This window comes from Macaca thibetana, chromosome 1, assembly GCF_024542745.1.
Source record: "Macaca thibetana thibetana isolate TM-01 chromosome 1, ASM2454274v1, whole genome shotgun sequence".
Classification (NCBI taxonomy): domain Eukaryota; kingdom Metazoa; phylum Chordata; class Mammalia; order Primates; family Cercopithecidae; genus Macaca; species Macaca thibetana.
Genome location: NC_065578.1, coordinates 218,346,564 through 218,364,784, shown reverse-complemented (window position 1 = coordinate 218,364,784; position 18,221 = coordinate 218,346,564). Strand labels below are relative to the sequence as shown.

At 39.4% G+C, this 18,221-nt stretch overlaps 1 protein-coding gene across 3 annotated transcripts in view; it reads left to right on the top strand.

Annotated features, from left to right (window-relative positions):
• The window catches only part of AHCTF1 (AT-hook containing transcription factor 1), a 97,261-nt gene that overhangs the window by 71,238 nt on the left and 7,802 nt on the right, over positions 1 to 18,221 (top strand). For all 3 annotated transcript variants that reach the window (XM_050771586.1, XM_050771568.1, XM_050771577.1), the window contains 7 exons: positions 1,401 to 1,593; positions 3,075 to 3,269; positions 3,930 to 4,326; positions 7,996 to 8,119; positions 10,887 to 10,984; positions 13,497 to 13,705; positions 15,299 to 17,123. In XM_050771586.1, the coding sequence (XP_050627543.1) occupies positions 1,401 to 1,593; positions 3,075 to 3,269; positions 3,930 to 4,326; positions 7,996 to 8,119; positions 10,887 to 10,984; positions 13,497 to 13,705; positions 15,299 to 17,123 (3,041 nt within the window). The remainder of the gene's footprint in view (positions 1 to 1,400; positions 1,594 to 3,074; positions 3,270 to 3,929; positions 4,327 to 7,995; positions 8,120 to 10,886; positions 10,985 to 13,496; positions 13,706 to 15,298; positions 17,124 to 18,221) is intronic.

Genomic DNA, 18,221 nt, shown 5'->3' with positions numbered 1-18,221 from the left:
TTAAGAAGGTTTTCCTTAGAAGCTTTAATGTTAAAATACTAAGTCTCGTTGATGCAGGAGTTTTGCTTTGACTTGGTAGGTTGCTTTTGTTGCACAGTCCTTGCTTTTGAGAAGCATTCATAAATAGGTACCTTAAACATAAATATTAACACAATGCAAACATTTAACAATGTTCCTTTGGGATGGCTCAGTATAAAAGTGAACAAACTATTTTCCAAGTTTGAATTGAATCCAACTACAGAATTTAAATGCAAATGAGATAGAGAAAGAAGAGAATCTAGAAGAAAAGAAATGTCTAGCAGCCTGATTGGATATTCTTGGTTTGGTAGAAATCTAAAAGCTGTGTTTGATACAGAATAACAAGTGGGAAGACCTTTAAATATTTCCCCACTGTCACCTGTGTGGGTCTACCGCCCTGATAGATAGGATGACAAAGAGGGTCCTGCAACTACAAGTTTGTGTTTCTGGGCTCCACACCGCCCTGATAGATAGGATGACAAAGAGGGTCCTGCAACTACAAGTTTGTGTTTCTGGGCTCCAGAGCACACTCTGCTTTTCTGGTTATTCTCAGGTGAGCCGCGTTGGCATTTGGGGGAAATAAAAAGGGATTGTTTTTACTGCTAGGAAATACAACCATAAGATAGACTGTTTATTAGGAAATCGAGAAAAGAGTGACCTGTGCAAATGGTCCGCCAAAAATGACCACCTGAAAACTCGACTTTTGAGTTGAAATTTATCTGTATATTAAACTCTAAAACTTACTTGGATTATACATGCTCACCACAAGTAATCAGTGGGATCAGTTTTATCACTGGGACTAGGACGTTACGGAAAACCTTGTAGTAGAGTCTTAACGTTGTACTTTGTCACCAAACTCACTGATTTGAAAAAGTTAACTTTTGGTTGTGGGGAGGGGCTGGTCAGTCTAGTCTTTATTGTAATCAGAACCATAAAGGCAAAATGAACCAGTTTTCATTATATGTATTACATGTAAGTGAATGGATATTTTGCATGTTAATGAATTGTAGTAAATGAATTGCCAGGGAAGCTTTGTCCTGTTTTTCTTAGTGTTTTAAATAATTGGCAGTTCATCTTCACTTGAAAATAGATGCTAGGCACATAGCGAGAGCTCAGTAAATATAGGTAAAGGGAAGGAGGACGACACAAACTCCTTTTAAAAATCAGTTGCTACATGCAATTCTTAATTCTGTTTTGCTATGAATAATTTTCTGACTTTTTGAATGCATGGTGGCACTTTGGATTACGTTAATATACTTGACTGAATTTGTATTTGCATGTGGCTGTCATAGTTACCAGTGAATATAGAGGTCTGATTAAATGGGGTACTAAATTCTTTTGGTTTTTCAGTATAACTCAATAAATGCACATTCTGATTACAGACTGCTAGATTTGGTTGTTCAGCCTGTCCCCCAGCCTTCTCAGTGTTCGGAGTTTATTCAGCAATGCTCCGTGAAATCTCCTTTGTACCTAGTATCCCGTTCACTGTCCTCAAGTTCACAATTAAAAGGATCACCTCAGGCTATCTCCAGGACTTCAGAATTACATTTGCTTGAAACTCCTCTTGTAGTTAAGGTTAGTATTTATGCATCTAGCATTCACAATGAAACTGGATTGCTCTTATTTTTCAAGTAGCAAGGAGAAAAATAAGCAATTTATAACTGATACTTTTGGGGAGTGCTGGGAAATGCTTTAAGCATCTTTTTATATTTTCACATCTTCTAAAAACAGAGCTGATTAAATTTATCCCTTCCTGCTTAAAGTTAACAATTACATTTATTTTCTTAAATGTAATATAAGGTTCTGTGTGGTTATTGCAAATTTGCCTTTGTCATTTGTAATACTTTCAGGTTCTTGAGTTTGTTTGTTTTTATTTTTACATAAGCTCCATTTCTGATATCATTATGCTGTTATTTCTTCTATCAAATGCTATTTAGTTCTTCGGTTTATTTGTATTTATTTAAATTCTTTGACTCCTTTGACAAAACTGTTACTCCTTCCTACTTTGGTATCCCTCTTTAAATTGCCTTTTCCCATCTCATAAGTTATTAGCTGAGAAATCACAGCACTCAACTTGTGATATCTGCTAGTGGTGGTCTTTTTAAACCTTTCCATTTTAAAAGTTTTTTTTTTTTTTAACATACTATCTTCCTAGCCCCTTGACTAATGTTCTGGATTGAAACCCAGAAGCTTTCTTTCTCCCTCACCCCTCCCCATTGTCCCTCGGTTCTCTGTTTGGATATCAAGCATTTATAGCGAAGCTAAGGAATCCTTATTTTTCAAGTTGAATAAAAGATACCTCAATTAATGCTCTTCCTAAAATAGTTATTAAAATAAGTTGAAAAGAAGATTAGGTTTCAATAAGTTAATATTCAGTATAGTATTTTTCTTCATTTGTCAAAAAAAAAAATCCACTTTGTATCCTCTGCAGCTAGGTTCAAATGAAATGAAATTGGAGTAATTTTATACTTGCTGCCAGAATAGTCTAGAAAAAAGAATTGTTATGATCTTGTAACATGTCTAACAGAATTTATTATAATCTAATGGGATTCAGTAATTTGTTTACTAGACCTTTAGAGGCTAAGTGAAGGAATTATCTCTACTAAATAAATTTACATGCTAATTTCAGATTATTTGTATTCATTATACTAAATCTTCAGAGGATTCTGATACATAATTTGGTTATTATTGGATTTGTGTGATGAAATTTTTTTTTCTGAAACATACTACAGTCTTACTGTAGTTTTCTGTAATAGATTTGTATAATTCTATAATGTTAAGTAATTTATCTTACTAATTGGCACTTTATTTTTTAGTTGAATTTAGGTTGGAAATAATGCTTTTAGAAAAATTATGGATGCAGTTTTATGTTTCGTAGACTTACATATAAAAAGCTCTGGAAGAATTTTGTATTTTCTTTGCAGAAATCTGGAATAAATATTTCTGTTGATACGTTAATGGAGATGAGAATATAACCACTATTGTGACTCAGTTGACCCAGTCTGTTTTTATATAACCACTTTTCATGGTGTAATTCCATTTGCTCTTTACCATAGAAAGCTAAAAGTTTGGCCATGTCAGTTACTACTTCTGGATTTTCTGAGTTCACTCCTCAGTCCATCCTGAGGTCTGCTCTTCGATCAACACCTTTAGCATCTCCCTCTCCATCACCTGGAAGGTCTCCTCAACGACTTAAAGAAACTAGAATTTCATTTGTGGAAGAAGATGTCAACCCAAAATGGATTCCTGGAGTAAGTTTGATAATAATTGGGAGAAAAGACATTTTTTAATAAGAATATATTAGCTCTGACAAGTAAAAAGTTACATAAATCAATTTTTTAAATACCACAATAGATTTTCGTATATAACCTTGTAGCTAGTAATGAAATCAGGAAAGGTTAGTTCTGAAAGAAACACTGGGGCCATTGGCTAAACCAAACACGTCATCTTACAGATAAATAGGGCTCAGAAGCACCAAGTTGGCTGTAGTCAACTAGATATATGGTGGTAGAATTGGGACTAGTTTTTAGTCCTTCCTAGTTTTTAGTCCTTCTTTTATGTTTGTTTTTACCTTATACTGTGTTGTTTCTAGCTGGTTGTATATTTAGGAGGGTGTGTCTTTAGATCCACTGTAGATTAATAGGAACCTTTCAGTGACTATTGGTCATCTAGCCTGTTCTGTGTTTTAGTCTTCTGAAAATACTGGTATATTACCAATTAGGGAAACATTAGCCACCATTAACTTTTATGTACCAGAAGAGAATGGATTTAGAATAAATGAATTTTTATTAAGGAGAAAGTTTGGATAAAAACAGCAAAGAAAGCGTGGGTATGACTGGGATGGGTAGCTTAGGACTAGACTTAACTGTGATATTTATTAATTTTTTTGTTTTCAAAATCTTACTTTACAGGCTGCAGATGATAGCAAATTAGAAGTATTTACTATGCCTAAAAAATGTACAGTTCCAGCAGAAACTGAATGGCTGAAGAGCAAAGAAAGGACCACATCTTTTTTCCTGAACAGCCCTGAAAAGGAGCATCAAGAAATGGATGTGGGGTCACAAAGTTTAGAGAAACTGGATGTGAGCAAAGGAAACAGCAGTGTTTCAATCACATCCGATGAGACTACCTTAGAGTATCAGGATGCCCCATCACCGGAAGACCTTGAAGAGACTGTTTTCAGAGTCTGTAAGCCCAAAAGCTCTTCCACTGCACTAACTACTAATGTAACTGAACAAACTGAAAAGGATGGAGATAAAGATGCATTTGCGTCAGAAGTAACTCCTTCAGACCTGCAGAAACAAATGGGTAAGAACTCATTTCTGAATACTCCAAATTGTTATTAATGTCCCTCAATAAAGTTTATAATAGAATTTTTTCCACCATAAGAAAAGCATCATAGCCAGGCACTGTGGCTAATGCTAGTAATCTCAGCACTTTGGGAGGCTGAGGTTGGAGGATTGCTTGAGCCCAGGAGTTCAGCACCAGCCTGTTCAACATAGCGAGGCCCTGTCTTTACAAAATAAAAATTTAAAAATTAGCCAGGCATGGTGGGAGTGTTCAGAAGTTTGAAACCTCAGTGAGCTGTGATTGCACCACTGTACTTTAGCCTGCATGACAGAGCAAGACCCTGTCTCAAAAAGAAAGCGTCAGAGTTAAATATTATATGCTCACAGTGTTCTAGTTCCTAGACATAATGCACAGATCTTACTCTTTCGGCTTAAAAAGTGTGGCTTACCTTGCTTCATGAGTAGGTATGAGATTTCAGAGGAGAACTTAGGTGTTACATTTTTTATTTGGCCATGAAATTTAGAAAAGAATAATAGTATTTAAGGAAGGAAATGTAAGATGCCATTGTCTGACTTGAAAGTCCTTCCAGTAGTTATAAGAAATAACTTTACAGAACAAATTATTACAATTTTTATGTATTTATTTTTTGGAGACGGAGTCTCACTCTGTTGCCCAGGCTGGAGTGTAGTGGCGTGATCTGCAACCTTCCCTCCCCCGCAACCGGGTTCAAGCGATTCTCCTGCCTCAGCCTCCTGAGTAGCTGGGACTACAGTCACCCACCACCACACCTGGCTAATTTTTGTATTTTTAGTAGAGACGGGGTTTCACCATGTTGGCCAGGCTGGTCTTGAACTCCTGACCTTGTGATCCACCTTCCTTGACCTCCCAGAGTGCTGGGATTATAGGTGTGAGCCACCGCGCCCTGCCAAATCGCAATTTTAAACTTATCCAGCAGTCTTACGTTTCTAGAATTCCATTCTACTCTCCGTCCTCACTTCCAAAATAATCACTGGATAATGAAAATAAATGTTCAGGCTGGGTACAGTGGTTCACGCCTGTAATACCAGCACTTTGGGAGCCCAGAAGTTCAAGACCGGCCTAGACAACAGAGGGAGACCCCATCTCTACAAAAAATTTTAAAAAATTAGCTGGTCATGGTGGCCTGCACCTGTAGTCCCAGTTACTCGGGAGACCCCATCTCTACAAAAATTTTAAAAAATTAGCCGGGCATGGTAGCCTGCACCTGTAGTCCTAGTTACTCGGGAGACCCCATCTCTACAAAAATTTTAAAAAATTAGCTGGGCATGGTGGCCTGCACCTGTAGTCCCAGTTACTCGGGAGACCCCATCTCTACAAAAATTTTAAAAAATTAGCTGGGCATGGTGGCCTGCACCTGTAGTCCCAGTTACTCCGGACACTGAGAGGGGAGGATTGCTTGGACGCAGGAGGTTGAGGTTGAGGATGCAGTGAGCTGTGATTGCGCCATTGTACTCCAGCCCAGGCAACAGAATGAGACCCTGTCTCAAAAAGAAAAAAAAACTAGTTCAGTGGCTCATGAATTTATTATCTTCATATTCTTCTACCTATCAAAAAATGTTTTGAGTTCCTAATGTATGTATTCCTGTTAGCTCCTTCTGTGTTTTTTCTGGGTGTTGAAGATCAAACAGGGAGTCAGGTAGAAATGGCACCTGCTCCCTTGTCACATAGAGTATGGTGGACTATATTGACAAACCCTTATAATCCAGTTTGGTTAACAAGAGGGCCAGGGGAACCCTAGTTAGGGGGAAAGACTTGACCTAGAATTGGTGGATCAGAAAACAGCCTATTTATATGTTTCTTACCCTACACACAGTTTTAACAAGGTTATTTAAAGGTAACTCCTAACTCTAATGCTGTAAAACCACATACTTACATAAAAATCTGCATCTTAAGCAGTTTAAGATGAGAGTCCACTGAAGTTTGGACTATGATATCTTTACTTAGTAAGCATGGGCATTATTAATTGCTCTAAGAACTTTAGCGCCATGCCATAAATAGCATATGTCTAGAAATTTACACTGCCTTATTTATATGAGGCAGAGTCTTGCTCTGTCACCCAGGCTGGAGTACAGTGGGGCTATTTCAGCTCACTGCAACCTCCGCCTCCCGGGTTTCAAATAATTCTTTTGCCTCAGCCTCCCAAGCAGCTGGATTACAGGCATGCGCCACTGCTCCTGGCCTACATTGCTCTTTAGATGTGCCTTGTTCTACTAACATGTTTAAATGGTAGCTATTAAAAGAATGTTCAGGCCGGGCGCGGTGGCTCACGCCTGTAATCCCAGCACTTTGAGAGGCCGAGACGGGCGGATCACGAGGTCAGGAGATTGAGACCATCCTGGCTAACACGGTGAAACCCCGTCTCTACTAAAAAATACAAAAAACTAGCCGGGCGAGGTGGCGGGCGCCTATAGTCCCAGCTACTCGGGAGGCTGAGGCAGGAGAATGGCGTAAACCCAGGAGGCGGAGCTTGCAGTGAGCTGAGATCCGGCCACTGCACCCCAGCCTGGGTGACAGAGCGAGACTCCGTCTCAAAAAAAAAAAAAAAAAAAAAAAAAAAAGAATGTTCATAGCATTATCTTCACTGATTATTCTTACAATATGAGGCAGTCTCAAATAGAAATCTGTATTTTTTTTTGAGACGGAGTTTCGCTCTTGTTGCCCAAGCTTGAGTACAATGGTACGATCTCGGCTCACCACAACCTCTGCTTCCCAGGTTCAAGTGATTCTCCTGCCTCAGCCTCCTGAGTAGCTGGGCTTACAGGCATGCGCACCCACACCTGACCAATTTTTGTATTAGTAGAGGTGGGTTTCACCACGTTGGTCAGGCTGGTCTCGAACTCCTGACCTCATGATCTGCCTGCCTCAGCCTCCCAAAGTGCTGGGATTACAGGCCTGAGCCACCGCGCCCGGCCAGAAATCTGTTCTGTTTTTGTGGTAGGTGGAGTTTCATAAAACACAAACTCTAGAGTGAAGCAAGCTAGTTTTGAATCCTAGCTCAGCTACTTACTGAGTACGCTTCATGAGCTGGGATAGGCACTATAACCTTAGGCTTCAGTTTTCTTACCTACTTTCTTTGATGTTGAGGATTAAGTGAGTTAATATATGTAAAACAGTTGCATTAGTGCCTGTTCAGCAAAAAGTAAAAAGCGAGAGGTTAAGGGGGGGGCTTTTGAGCTAGGTTCAGAGAATTCAAAGAAGAAAGCGTTGGCCGGACGCGGTGGCTCACGCCTGTAATCCCAGCACTTTGGGAGGCCCAGGCGGGCGGATCACGAGGTCAGGAGATCGAAACCATCCTGGCTAACACGGTGAAACCCCATCTCTACTAAAAATAAAAAAACTAGCAGGGCATGGTGGCAGGTGCCTGTAGTCCCAGCTACTCGGGAGGCTGCGGCAGGAGAATGGCGTGAACCCACGAGGCGGAGCTTGCAGTGAGCCAAGATCGCTCCACTGCACTCCAGCCTGGGCAACAGAGCGAGGCTCCGTCTCAAAAAAAAAAAAAAAGAAAGTGTTAGCAGTCTGATAATACAGCAGCAAACCTAAAAGAACAAAAAAGCAGACCCAACAACTTTTTAAAAAGTAATAATGCAAGACTATCAGTAATCACTAAATATTTAGCATAAATAATATTCTTATTTGTATGACTTATAGGCCATTTAGAAGATGCAGAAACAAAGGATCTCTTAGTTGCAGCAGAGGCATTTTCAGAATTGAATCACTTAAGCCCTGTTCAAGGAATTGAAGCTTCTCTTTGTGCACCATCAGTCTATGAAGGGTAAGTTGATGGAGAAAAATTCAAATACTTTTTAAAAGAAATTTAATGAAATCGTGAACCAGAAATAAAATATTCTGTGCATGTTAGATCTCACTTAGATCTTTAACGTCTCCATTTTGGTAATGGGGTTTTTTTTGTTGTTGTTGAGACGGAGTCTCGCTCTGTCGCCCAGGCTGGAGTGAGTGGCGCGATCTCAGCTGACTGCAAGCTCCGCCTCCTGGGTTCACGCCATTCTCCTGCCTCAGCCTCCGGATTAGCTGGGACTACAGGCACCCACCACCATGCCCGGCTAATTTTTTTTTTTTTGTATTTTTTAGTAGAGACGGGATTTCATGTGTTAGCCAGGATGGTCGCAATATCCTGACCTCATGATCCGCCCGCCTCAGCCTCCCGAAGTGCTGGGATTACAGGCGAGAGCCACCGCGCCCGGCCTAATGTTGGCTGTTTTAAAAGAAATTTAGTTGTACAGTTGTATGTTATTTAGTAGTTACTATGAAATTTTGCAGTGCTGGCTGCTAGACATTTCGGAAATATACAGAGACATGATAAATTGAGGCAGAACTCTGGTGATTCTGTTTTTGTTGAAGACCAAAATTTCACTCACAGCTGTGCATACCTCTGTGCCCTCTGCTTTCCTGTGGTTTCAGGATGATCAGGCACAGGACTCTTCATAGGTAGACCAAAGTAGAACACAGGGGAGATGACAGTTTTATTTCCTTCCATCTGGTCAATACATGACTCTTAAGTTTGTGTGTTTTCTTTGTTTTTTGGTTTTTGTTTGAGACGGAGTCTCTGTCACCCAGGCTGGAGTGCAGTGGTGGAATCTCAGCTCACTGCAAGCTCCGCCTCCTGGGTTTACGCCATTCTCCTGCCTCAGCCTCCCAAGTAGCTGGGACTACAGGCGCCGCCACCTCGCCCGGCTAGTTTTTGTATTTTTTAATAGAGACGGGGTTTCACCGTGTTAGCCAGGATGGTCTCGATCTCCTGACCTTGTGATCCACCCGCCTCGGCCTCCCAAAGTGCTGGGATTACAGGCGTGAGCCACCGCGCCCGGCCTAAGTTTGTGTTTTTTGAGGACTAGTTGAAACATTATATTCTCAAATAATTTTCATTGACACTTTACTAGGTGACTTATTCAGAGTGTGGTCAAGCAGATTGTTGGGAGTGTCAGTTTATGTTCTGCAACAAGAGAAACAGCTTGCCTTGGAATAGAAATCAGTGCACTGCTTCCTTTACGGAAAGTCAGCTGGACTGATGAGTATGATTAGTGAAGCAGTTGACTCACTTTCTGGCAAGAGCTCCTTTAGACTGACACCGACTGCGTGGCAGCACTTTGAACAACACCGCTGTAGAGGATGCAGAAAAGGGGCGGCTTCAATTATCGAGTGGTAGGAAGGGGGCGACTTAGTAAAATTAACCGGCACGAAACATAACTTACACCGTTATAAATGGTTCATTACTTTATAAATAACGAACGGGACTTATGAGACCGCCTATACAGTTCAGTGTCATGATAGTTACCCCTCGTACCCTGAACTAAATCACATGCTTTACGCCTGAAAAGAGAGATCTAGGTTAGCTGGAATCTTTGCCAGGCCTGCATGGAAAAAGTAGGAGAAGCCAATATGAAAGGATTATCCAAATTATGTTTTTGTTGTAAGGTTTTTTGAGTTTTAATGAAAACTAGTGTTATTTATTGCAATGGCTTTGATGGATAATTGCAACAATTGCAAAGCAAAGAGCAGTCACGGCCGGGCGCGGTGGCTCAAGCCTGTAATCCCAGCACTTTGGGAGGCCGAGACGGGCGGATCACGAGGTCAGGAGATCGAGACCATCCTGGCTAACATGGTGAAACCCCGTCTCTACTAAAAATACAAAAAAAAAATTAGCCGGGCGAGGTGGCAGGCGCCTGTAGTCCCAGCTACTCGGGAGGCTGAGGCAGGAGAATGGCGTAAACCCGGGAGGCGGAGCTTGCAGTGAGCTGAGATCCGGCCACTGTACTCCAGCCTGGGTGACAGAGCGAGACTCCGTCTCAAAAAAAAAAAAACACAGTCACATGAGAAGGAATCACATGAGAATTATCAGTGAGAACCCAGGTGTGTATTCACTATCTTGGCTAACTAGTTCCTTTTAAAATGTAAGCTTATTTGATATTTTGTGGTGATGTATCACTGTTACTTTACCTTTTTCTTGAATTTACTTTAAAATACTATTTGTCCTAATTTTTAAAATTAGCATGCTTTAATTGGGTTTTGAGAAAGGTCAGATTAGAATATTAAAGGAACACTGTCATCATATTCCAGGATTTATTTTCATCATATGGATTAATACAGATTTCATTGGTCTCTTATTCTGAGTCATTTATCATAGTCTTTCCAGGTAGCATTAAAATATTGCCTTGCCTCTACTGAGTTCATAAAAAATATTCCATAATATTTGACAGACTTATTTGAAGACTGTGGCCACAGATTATTAAAAATTGGCTTAAATATAATGTATACTGACAGGCATTTTAAAATCATTTCATTTCTACTTTAAGGCCATGCCATTGTTGCCAGAAACATTAGAAAATGGGAAAACAAGTACAGCATTGTTTCTGAATTCACTTTTAAATTTTCTATGATTGTTCAGAATGAGCTTGAGTTGTAATGAATTCTCCGAACCTCAGTTTACATCACCAAAATGACAGGCTGGGCAGTGGGACTAAAGCGGGTTAAAGCAGATGGGATCTTCTTACACACTAAGGTATGTATTTCTTTTTCTAAAGGAAAATGTTCACCCAGAAGTCCAAGCTACCAGTGTTGGATGAAGGATTAACATCTGTTGAAACCTACACCTCTGCAATTAGAGCAAATGACAATAAATGTATGTATTATTTTGACTTTAGGATTATTCCATTTTTGTGTTTTGAGTGAAGAGTTTTCTATTCTTAGAACAAAATAATCTATTCTGTTGTTCAGATTTTTTCTTCCTCAGTTATTCCTCTCTCTGGTCAGCTTTCCTGGCATAGAAGTATTCTAAGATGTATAAGTTGTCAGACAGTGGGTTGCTTGTAAGGCATTCTGTGGCTCTAATATTGAAAGTCTTAGAATGGTTTTTGTGGACATATTTTCCACAAAAAATATGAAAAAAGAACAAAATAAATTACTAGTCCACAGCCAAATGCATCCCTGCTGTTTGATCTTCTTGGACTCAGAAGAGTTTTTATTTTGTGTTTGTGATAACTTAAGGCCACGGTTGACTTTTCATTATTAGAAAATAGTCACAAATGACTGAATATGCTCCAGGAAAATTAACAAATATATGGAATTTTTTTTTTTTTAAACCCAGTGAACATTTTTGTGAAGGCCTATTCTCAGGCTATTCAGAGATGAGGAAGATAGGTTTTTAAGGAGCTTGCAGTTGGATTCAGGGGAAGCAGACACCTTGAATGTCTGTGCCCAGAATTGGTCTGATCATCTTGTATCTATTACCATGTAGTCCTCACAGCACTATACTGTGACATAGTTGTTACCTGACTCAGGAGCCCACGCTCTCAACTGTTACGGCTTTGTTCCTGGTACATTATGAATGGGGCTTAGGGAACGCTTCAGCAGGCTTGTTTTTGTCCCATGATTAAGGTAATACATGATTACAGAGTAATCCAGAGAGAATTGTCTAACATGTAAAGTAAAAAGCCCATCACCCATTTTAGGGGTCCATAATTAACTAAAGTGTCTTTCCTGAATTTCTGTTTTCTGTGCACATTTCCCCCGATATGTTGAAAGAGGAGACACGATGGTCCCTAAAGAGTGCAGGCGCCTGAACCCAAATGTTTGGGTTCCTAACCCAGTTCTGCACTCAGGGGCTTATACCTCTATTTTTTTGTTGGTAAAATTTTAAAAGTTTTAAATGGGAGTATTATTAATACCCATTTCATAGAGTTGTCAGGATTAAGCCACTTGCATGTAAAGTGTTTTGTGTAGCGCTTGGTACCTGAAGTTTAGTGAATGTTAGCTGTTAGAAATAATCATCAGTACATTTATTATTTAAGACATTTTTCTGTCAGGAATATAAATTAATCCTGTTGTTTTTAACAGCTCTAACAGTGTTCTGTAGTGAAGATGTTACATGCTTAACTAATTGCTTATTTCTGAACATTTGGGCCAGTCACCATTTTGGGGTTCATTTTGCTGTTTCTGCAGTAAATATTCTTGTGTCTTTGCACATTACCATTCTGTATCAGTGTTTCTTTTGGGTAGATTCCTAACCATGGACTTGTTGGGTCCAGAAGTGTGTACAGATTTTTTATTTTTATTTTTTTGAGACGAGTCTCGCTCTGTCACCCAGGCTGGAGTGCAGTGGCGCGATCTTGGCTCACTGCAAGCTCCGCCTCCCGGGTTCCCGCTATTCTTCTGCCTCAGCCTCCCGAGTAGCTGGGACTACAGGTGCCCACCACCACGCCGGGCTAATTTTTTTGTATTTTTAGTGGAGACGGGGTTTCACCATGTTTGCCAGGATGGTCTCGATCTCCTGACCTCGTGATCCACCTGCCTCGGCCTCCCAAAGTGCTGGGATTACAGGCGTGACCCACCACGCCTGGCCAGATTTTTAATATTTTATTGTTGTATCCAATAGTTTGTATACTACTTTTATGTATTTGATGAGAAGCCCGTAAAGTGGTTTTTTTCATCGTTGTCTTTTTGCCAAACAGGAAAACATTTTTCATTTTATTCACATGATAGGGATAACAGCCCCATTTTCCATTGAAAGTGTAGAAATATTTTTTCCTAGTTCATCTTTTATTTTTGTGCTTTATTGATTTTTTGTTGTTGTTAAGCACTAAAGGATTTTTAATTGTTATTTTCCCCCCTTGTAGTATTTTGTGTCATTCATAAACTTTACACCCAAATATTAATATCACCTATGATTGTTAATGACATATTAAACTTTAGCAAAGAGGAAGACGAAAGAAGGAATTTAGGAGAGCCCAAAAGAGATTCATTCTTTTTCCTAGTCATATCAAAGCCCAGATTGCATGTCTCTCATGTAATTCTATAATTACTCTACAGGGATAACTGGTTGTCTGGTAGTCACCTGGTAAATACAGTTTTCAGATTAATAAGGAACAAGCACCTGAACTTCCTCGAAGCAGTTGGTCATCATATTAAACGTTTCCTGATATCATTTATCAGTTACCAGTTTTAACTGTGAAATTTTTCTGTTTTATCTCTGTGGAAAGGTGTGTACTGTTTAAGAAGTTGCAGACTTTCTGTCATTGTGATAGTTTATTAATACACTATTCAAGTGCAGTGTAGCCTTTTCCTTTCTATTTGCTTCCTTAATTGTGTGTAGATTTATCAGTTTAAATGTAAAAATTCACCCATTTTTCTTTCAGCTGTGGCTGGTATCCTTGGTGATAGTGGAAACTCTTCGCTCACTGTCTCTGAAGGTCCTATTATCTCTGAGCGCAGGCTTAACCAGGAAGTAGTGTTGAACTTAAAAGAAGATGATGAAGTAGAAGTTGATGTACTAAAAGAAAGTGTTAACTTACCAGAAGAAAAGCTTCCAATTTCTGACAGCCCTCCTGATACTCAAGAAATTCATGTAAAAAAATTAATTTTTTACTTCTTTGTCAGTCTTTCAGTTTTGGTTTAGTTGTTTCAAGACAGTAGTTCAAACCTAACACGTTCATTTATTTGACTGCTATGTAAAAACTTATTTATAAAAATCTGGGTTCAAAAAATAAGTGTGTAAGTATTTTGTGGAATATAAAAACACGTCCTTTAAGAAATTGGCCTTCAAGGTGGGTGCTGTGGCAGTTGCCTATAGTCCCAGCTACTTGGGAGTTTGAGGAGGGAGGATCCTTGAGCCCAAGAGTTTGAGACCAGCCTGGGCAACATAACAAAATCCTGTCTCGGGGGAAAAAAAAAAAAAGAAATTGGTTTTCATGAAAGCCAAAAGGAAGTGTTAAGCCATGGTTTTATCAATTTAATTTTGCTGATCTGGTTCAAATGAAAGGTCTTTTTAGTCGTAAGATCATATATTTGAAAATACATGGATACAGTTAAACAGGATTTCCCCCTACCCCAGGCATCCTTGTGGGAGAATGATAGTCAGCTGGTTGGTACTGAACATCCGTACACTCGGAAAAGGACTTTTTGCTACTTAATATGACTTAGAGTTTTTAGAAAAAATTATGCCAAATCTTTTATTACCAGCAGACAACTTTTATATAATAAATTTTGAGATAAAAAACCAACTCTTCTAATTATTTATAGAAATTTGATTGTTTAGAATTTGGGAAGTTTCTTAACTCATAAAAATGTCATAGTTATCCATACTCATCTTAATGAGTATTCCCACTGCCATATAGATGAGTAAAGTTCCAATTCCTTTAGTTGGGAAGCTGATAAAAATTGTGGGGATGGTGTTAAGTGGGAATCCTCATTTCTAGGTTATTTCCAATCTGTCATCTCACTGAATGTTTGGGGAGTGGGAAAATGTCATTGTCTAGGTGGGTGGTAATGTTCTACCTTCTTGGTCAGGAGATCTCTCTGTTACTTTCTGCCTCCTCCTTTTTCTCCCCTTCCCTTACCAAAAGGTAAATGCAAGGACCATTCCTTCTTCCACCAAACCCTTGCAGGAGAGGTACTGAACTTGAAAGCCTTAGGAATTTCATGGTTTATGCAGCCCCAGCAAAGGGAAGAGGATTGAGTCTAGCCCAAGGGAGCTTATGTAGGTGAATTGTTCTTCAACCTTATGGGGATCATGCTGTTTAGAAAAGTGTGGATAGTTAGGTAATTTGGGGAATATCATTAAAACACAGTTTGGGGGTTGTTTTCTCCGGCTAACGTTTTTTCTTGGGTGAGAACAGAATAAGTTCTTAAATGTTCTCAGAACTGTTAGCATCGTAATTTTCAAGCTTTTGTTGACTGTCTTTTTAGCCAGGGAAATGTGGAATTTCTAGTTAAATTTCAGTCATAATCTCAAAATCTTTCTCTCTAGTTATTTTGACTGAATGAGAGTCTGATTGCTTAAAGGGATAATTTTGTAAAGTAAACCCATAAGTATATGCCATATTAAATATAATTTATGTTTTAAAAGGCACACAGCCAAGGGTCATCAAAAGCCTGTATGCTTCAAGTTAAAACATGTATTACAATTCTTTAACCAGTCTCTTATCTTTAATTCATTTAGGTGATTGAACAGGAAAAGCTTGAAGCTCAAGATTCAGGAGAAGAGGCTAGGAATCTTTCATTTAATGAGTTGTATCCCTCTGGAACACTTAAGCTTCAGTACAATTTTGATACTATTGACCAGCAGTTTTGTGACTTAGCTGATAATAAGGACACTGCAGAGTGTGACATTGCTGAAGTAGATGGGGAACTTTTTGTGGCTCAAAGTAACTTTACCTTGATATTGGAAGGTGAAGAAGGAGAAGTGGAGCCAGGCGATTTTGCATCATCTGATGTGTTACCTAAAGCAGCTAACCCAGCAACTGAAGAAAAACTTGTATGCAGTGGGGAAAATGATAATCATGGACAAGTTGCAGATTTGCCATCTGCCATAACTAGTGACCAAAAGTCCCAAAAAGTAGAGACTTTACCATATGTGCCTGAACCTATTAAAGTAGCAATTGCAGAAAATTTACTAGATGTAATTAAAGACACAAGAAGTAAAGAAATTACTTCAGATACAATGGAACAGTCCATTCATGAAACGATACCTTTAGTGAGCCAAAACATAATGTGTCCCACTAAGTTAGTCAAATCTGCATGTAAGACTGCTCAGGAAACAAGCACAGTAACTCTGAATGTCAGCCAGGTTGACGTGGTTTCCTCCAAGACTCATACGAGAGGACACCGTATCCAAAACGTGAATGTCAAATCAGCACAACAGGAAGCAGCAGCAGATGTTGCTACTCCTAAGATGCCAGGGCAGTCAGTCAGGAAGAAAACTAGGAAGCCACAAGAAATTTCTGAAGCTTCTGAAAACACCTTTTCTGATGTCAAAGGAATATCTGAGAACCAGCAAATATCTCAAAATCCTATTACGCCTAGGAGAGGAAGGAGAAAGAAAGAAGTTAATCAGGACATACTAGAAAATACCAGTTCTGTGGAACAAGAATTACAGATCACTACAGGTAGGGAATCAAAAAGATTAAAATCATCTCAGCTGTTGGAACCAGCAGTTGAAGAAACTATTAAAAAAGAAGTTACAGTTTCATCTGTTACAAAAAGGACTCCTAGAAGAATTAAAAGATCTGTAGAAAGTCAGGAAAGTGTTGAAATTATAAATGATCTAAAAGTTAGTAACGTAACAAGTCCTAGCCGAATGATCAGAAAATTAAGAAGTGCTAATTTAGGTGCTTCTGAAAATACAGGAAATAAGCCAGATGATAAATCCAGCGATGAGCAGCTGCCTATTAAACGTATTAGACGGGTCAGAGGGAGAGAAGTTAGTCCATCAGATGTGAGGGAAGACTCCAACCTTGACTCATCTCAGTTGAGTCTTCAAGCAGAATTGGATATGTCTGCCATACCTAGAAAACGTGGTAGACCAAGAAAAATCCATCCATCTGAAGATGTAGGATCTAAGGCTGTTAAGGAAGAGGGAAGCCCCAAGAAGAAAGAAGCTCCCAGCATTAAAAGGAGATCTACAAGAAGTACCGCAGCTAAAAGTGAAAATACTGATGTTGGAAAACCAGCTTCAGGAAAATCCATTTTAGTGCCAAATAAGGAACTTTCGATGGTGATGAGCTCTAAGAAAAAACTTACAAAAAAGACTGAAAATCAAAGCCAAAAAGGTTCATTACAGTCAGTATCAGAAGAACGCACAGATGAAATGACACATAAAGAAACAAATGACCGAGAAGAAAGACTGCTTGCCACAGCTTCCTTCACTAAATCATCCCGCAGCACCAGGACTCGGTCTAGCAAGGCCATCTTGTTGCCGGATCTTTCTGAACCAAACAGTGAGCCTTTATTTTCTCCAGTGTCAGAAGTTCCAAGGAAAGCAAAAGGTACTTTTCTTTCTCTGCAAAACAGTTTTTCATCTCACTCACTCTTCAGCTTAAAATTGGGTTAATTATTTGTCCTAAGAATGGTTTTATAGGGAATTTTTCCCCTTCCCCCTCAAACCAAAATTCATCTTTTAGTAGTAAAGTTTAAAGGTTTCATGTTTCAAAGTTTGAGTTCAGTTATTCAGTATGGTTAACATGACTTCAGTCCTGTAACTCAAGTAACATAGATTTGTTTTTTAGAATAGTATAATTTCTCTTCTGTGACTTTTATAAAAAAGTGACTTTTTAGTTTCTTCCAAAATAGAGTCAGTATTTTTAATCTCCCAAGTACTGCTGCATTTGGCTCACACCCCACTGATATCCACAACCTGAAATTGTTTTGAAGGGAAACACTAGTAGCTTTTTATTAAGATACATAAATTATTTCAATCCATATTCACTGTTGCCCACAAACTGGTGCATCTGCATGCCCTCATCTTCAGTGAGGCCATCCTTCATTGTCACTGGTGAGCTGAGGACTGTGGTTGGTTGGTCAGACCTTCTCAACAGGGGTGACCTGTCTCCCCAGAGGGAGCACGTACATGTGTTAAGTATACAAACAGATACACAATAGATCTGCAGTGATAAAATGTCCATGGGGGTGCTTTAAAACATGTCTAAAAAGCTAAGACACTGGTGTGACTGAAGAGATCCCATTAGAGTAACTCTCTGTAAAAGTGTTAATGGTTAGGTAAACAAAATACAGGGTTTGTGTTTTTTGTTTTGTTTTTTTGTTTTGAGGTAGAGTCTCGCTTTGTTGCCCAGGCTGGAGCGCAGTGGCATGATCTCAGCTCGCTGCAACCTCTGCTTCCTGGGTTCCAGCGATTCTCCTACCTCAGCCTGCCTAGTAGCTGGGATTACAGACCTGGCTAATTTTTTCTGTTTGTGGAGACAAACAGAAAAAATTTCTGTTTCTGTTTCTGCACCCGGCCATGTAGTTGATTGTTTAAGTTACAGTTTAATGTTTGAATTTCAGCAAAGCAGCTCAGGACCTTATAAATAAAGTAGATGACTTGGCCGGGCGCGGTGGCTCACGCCTGTAATCCCAGCACTTTGGGA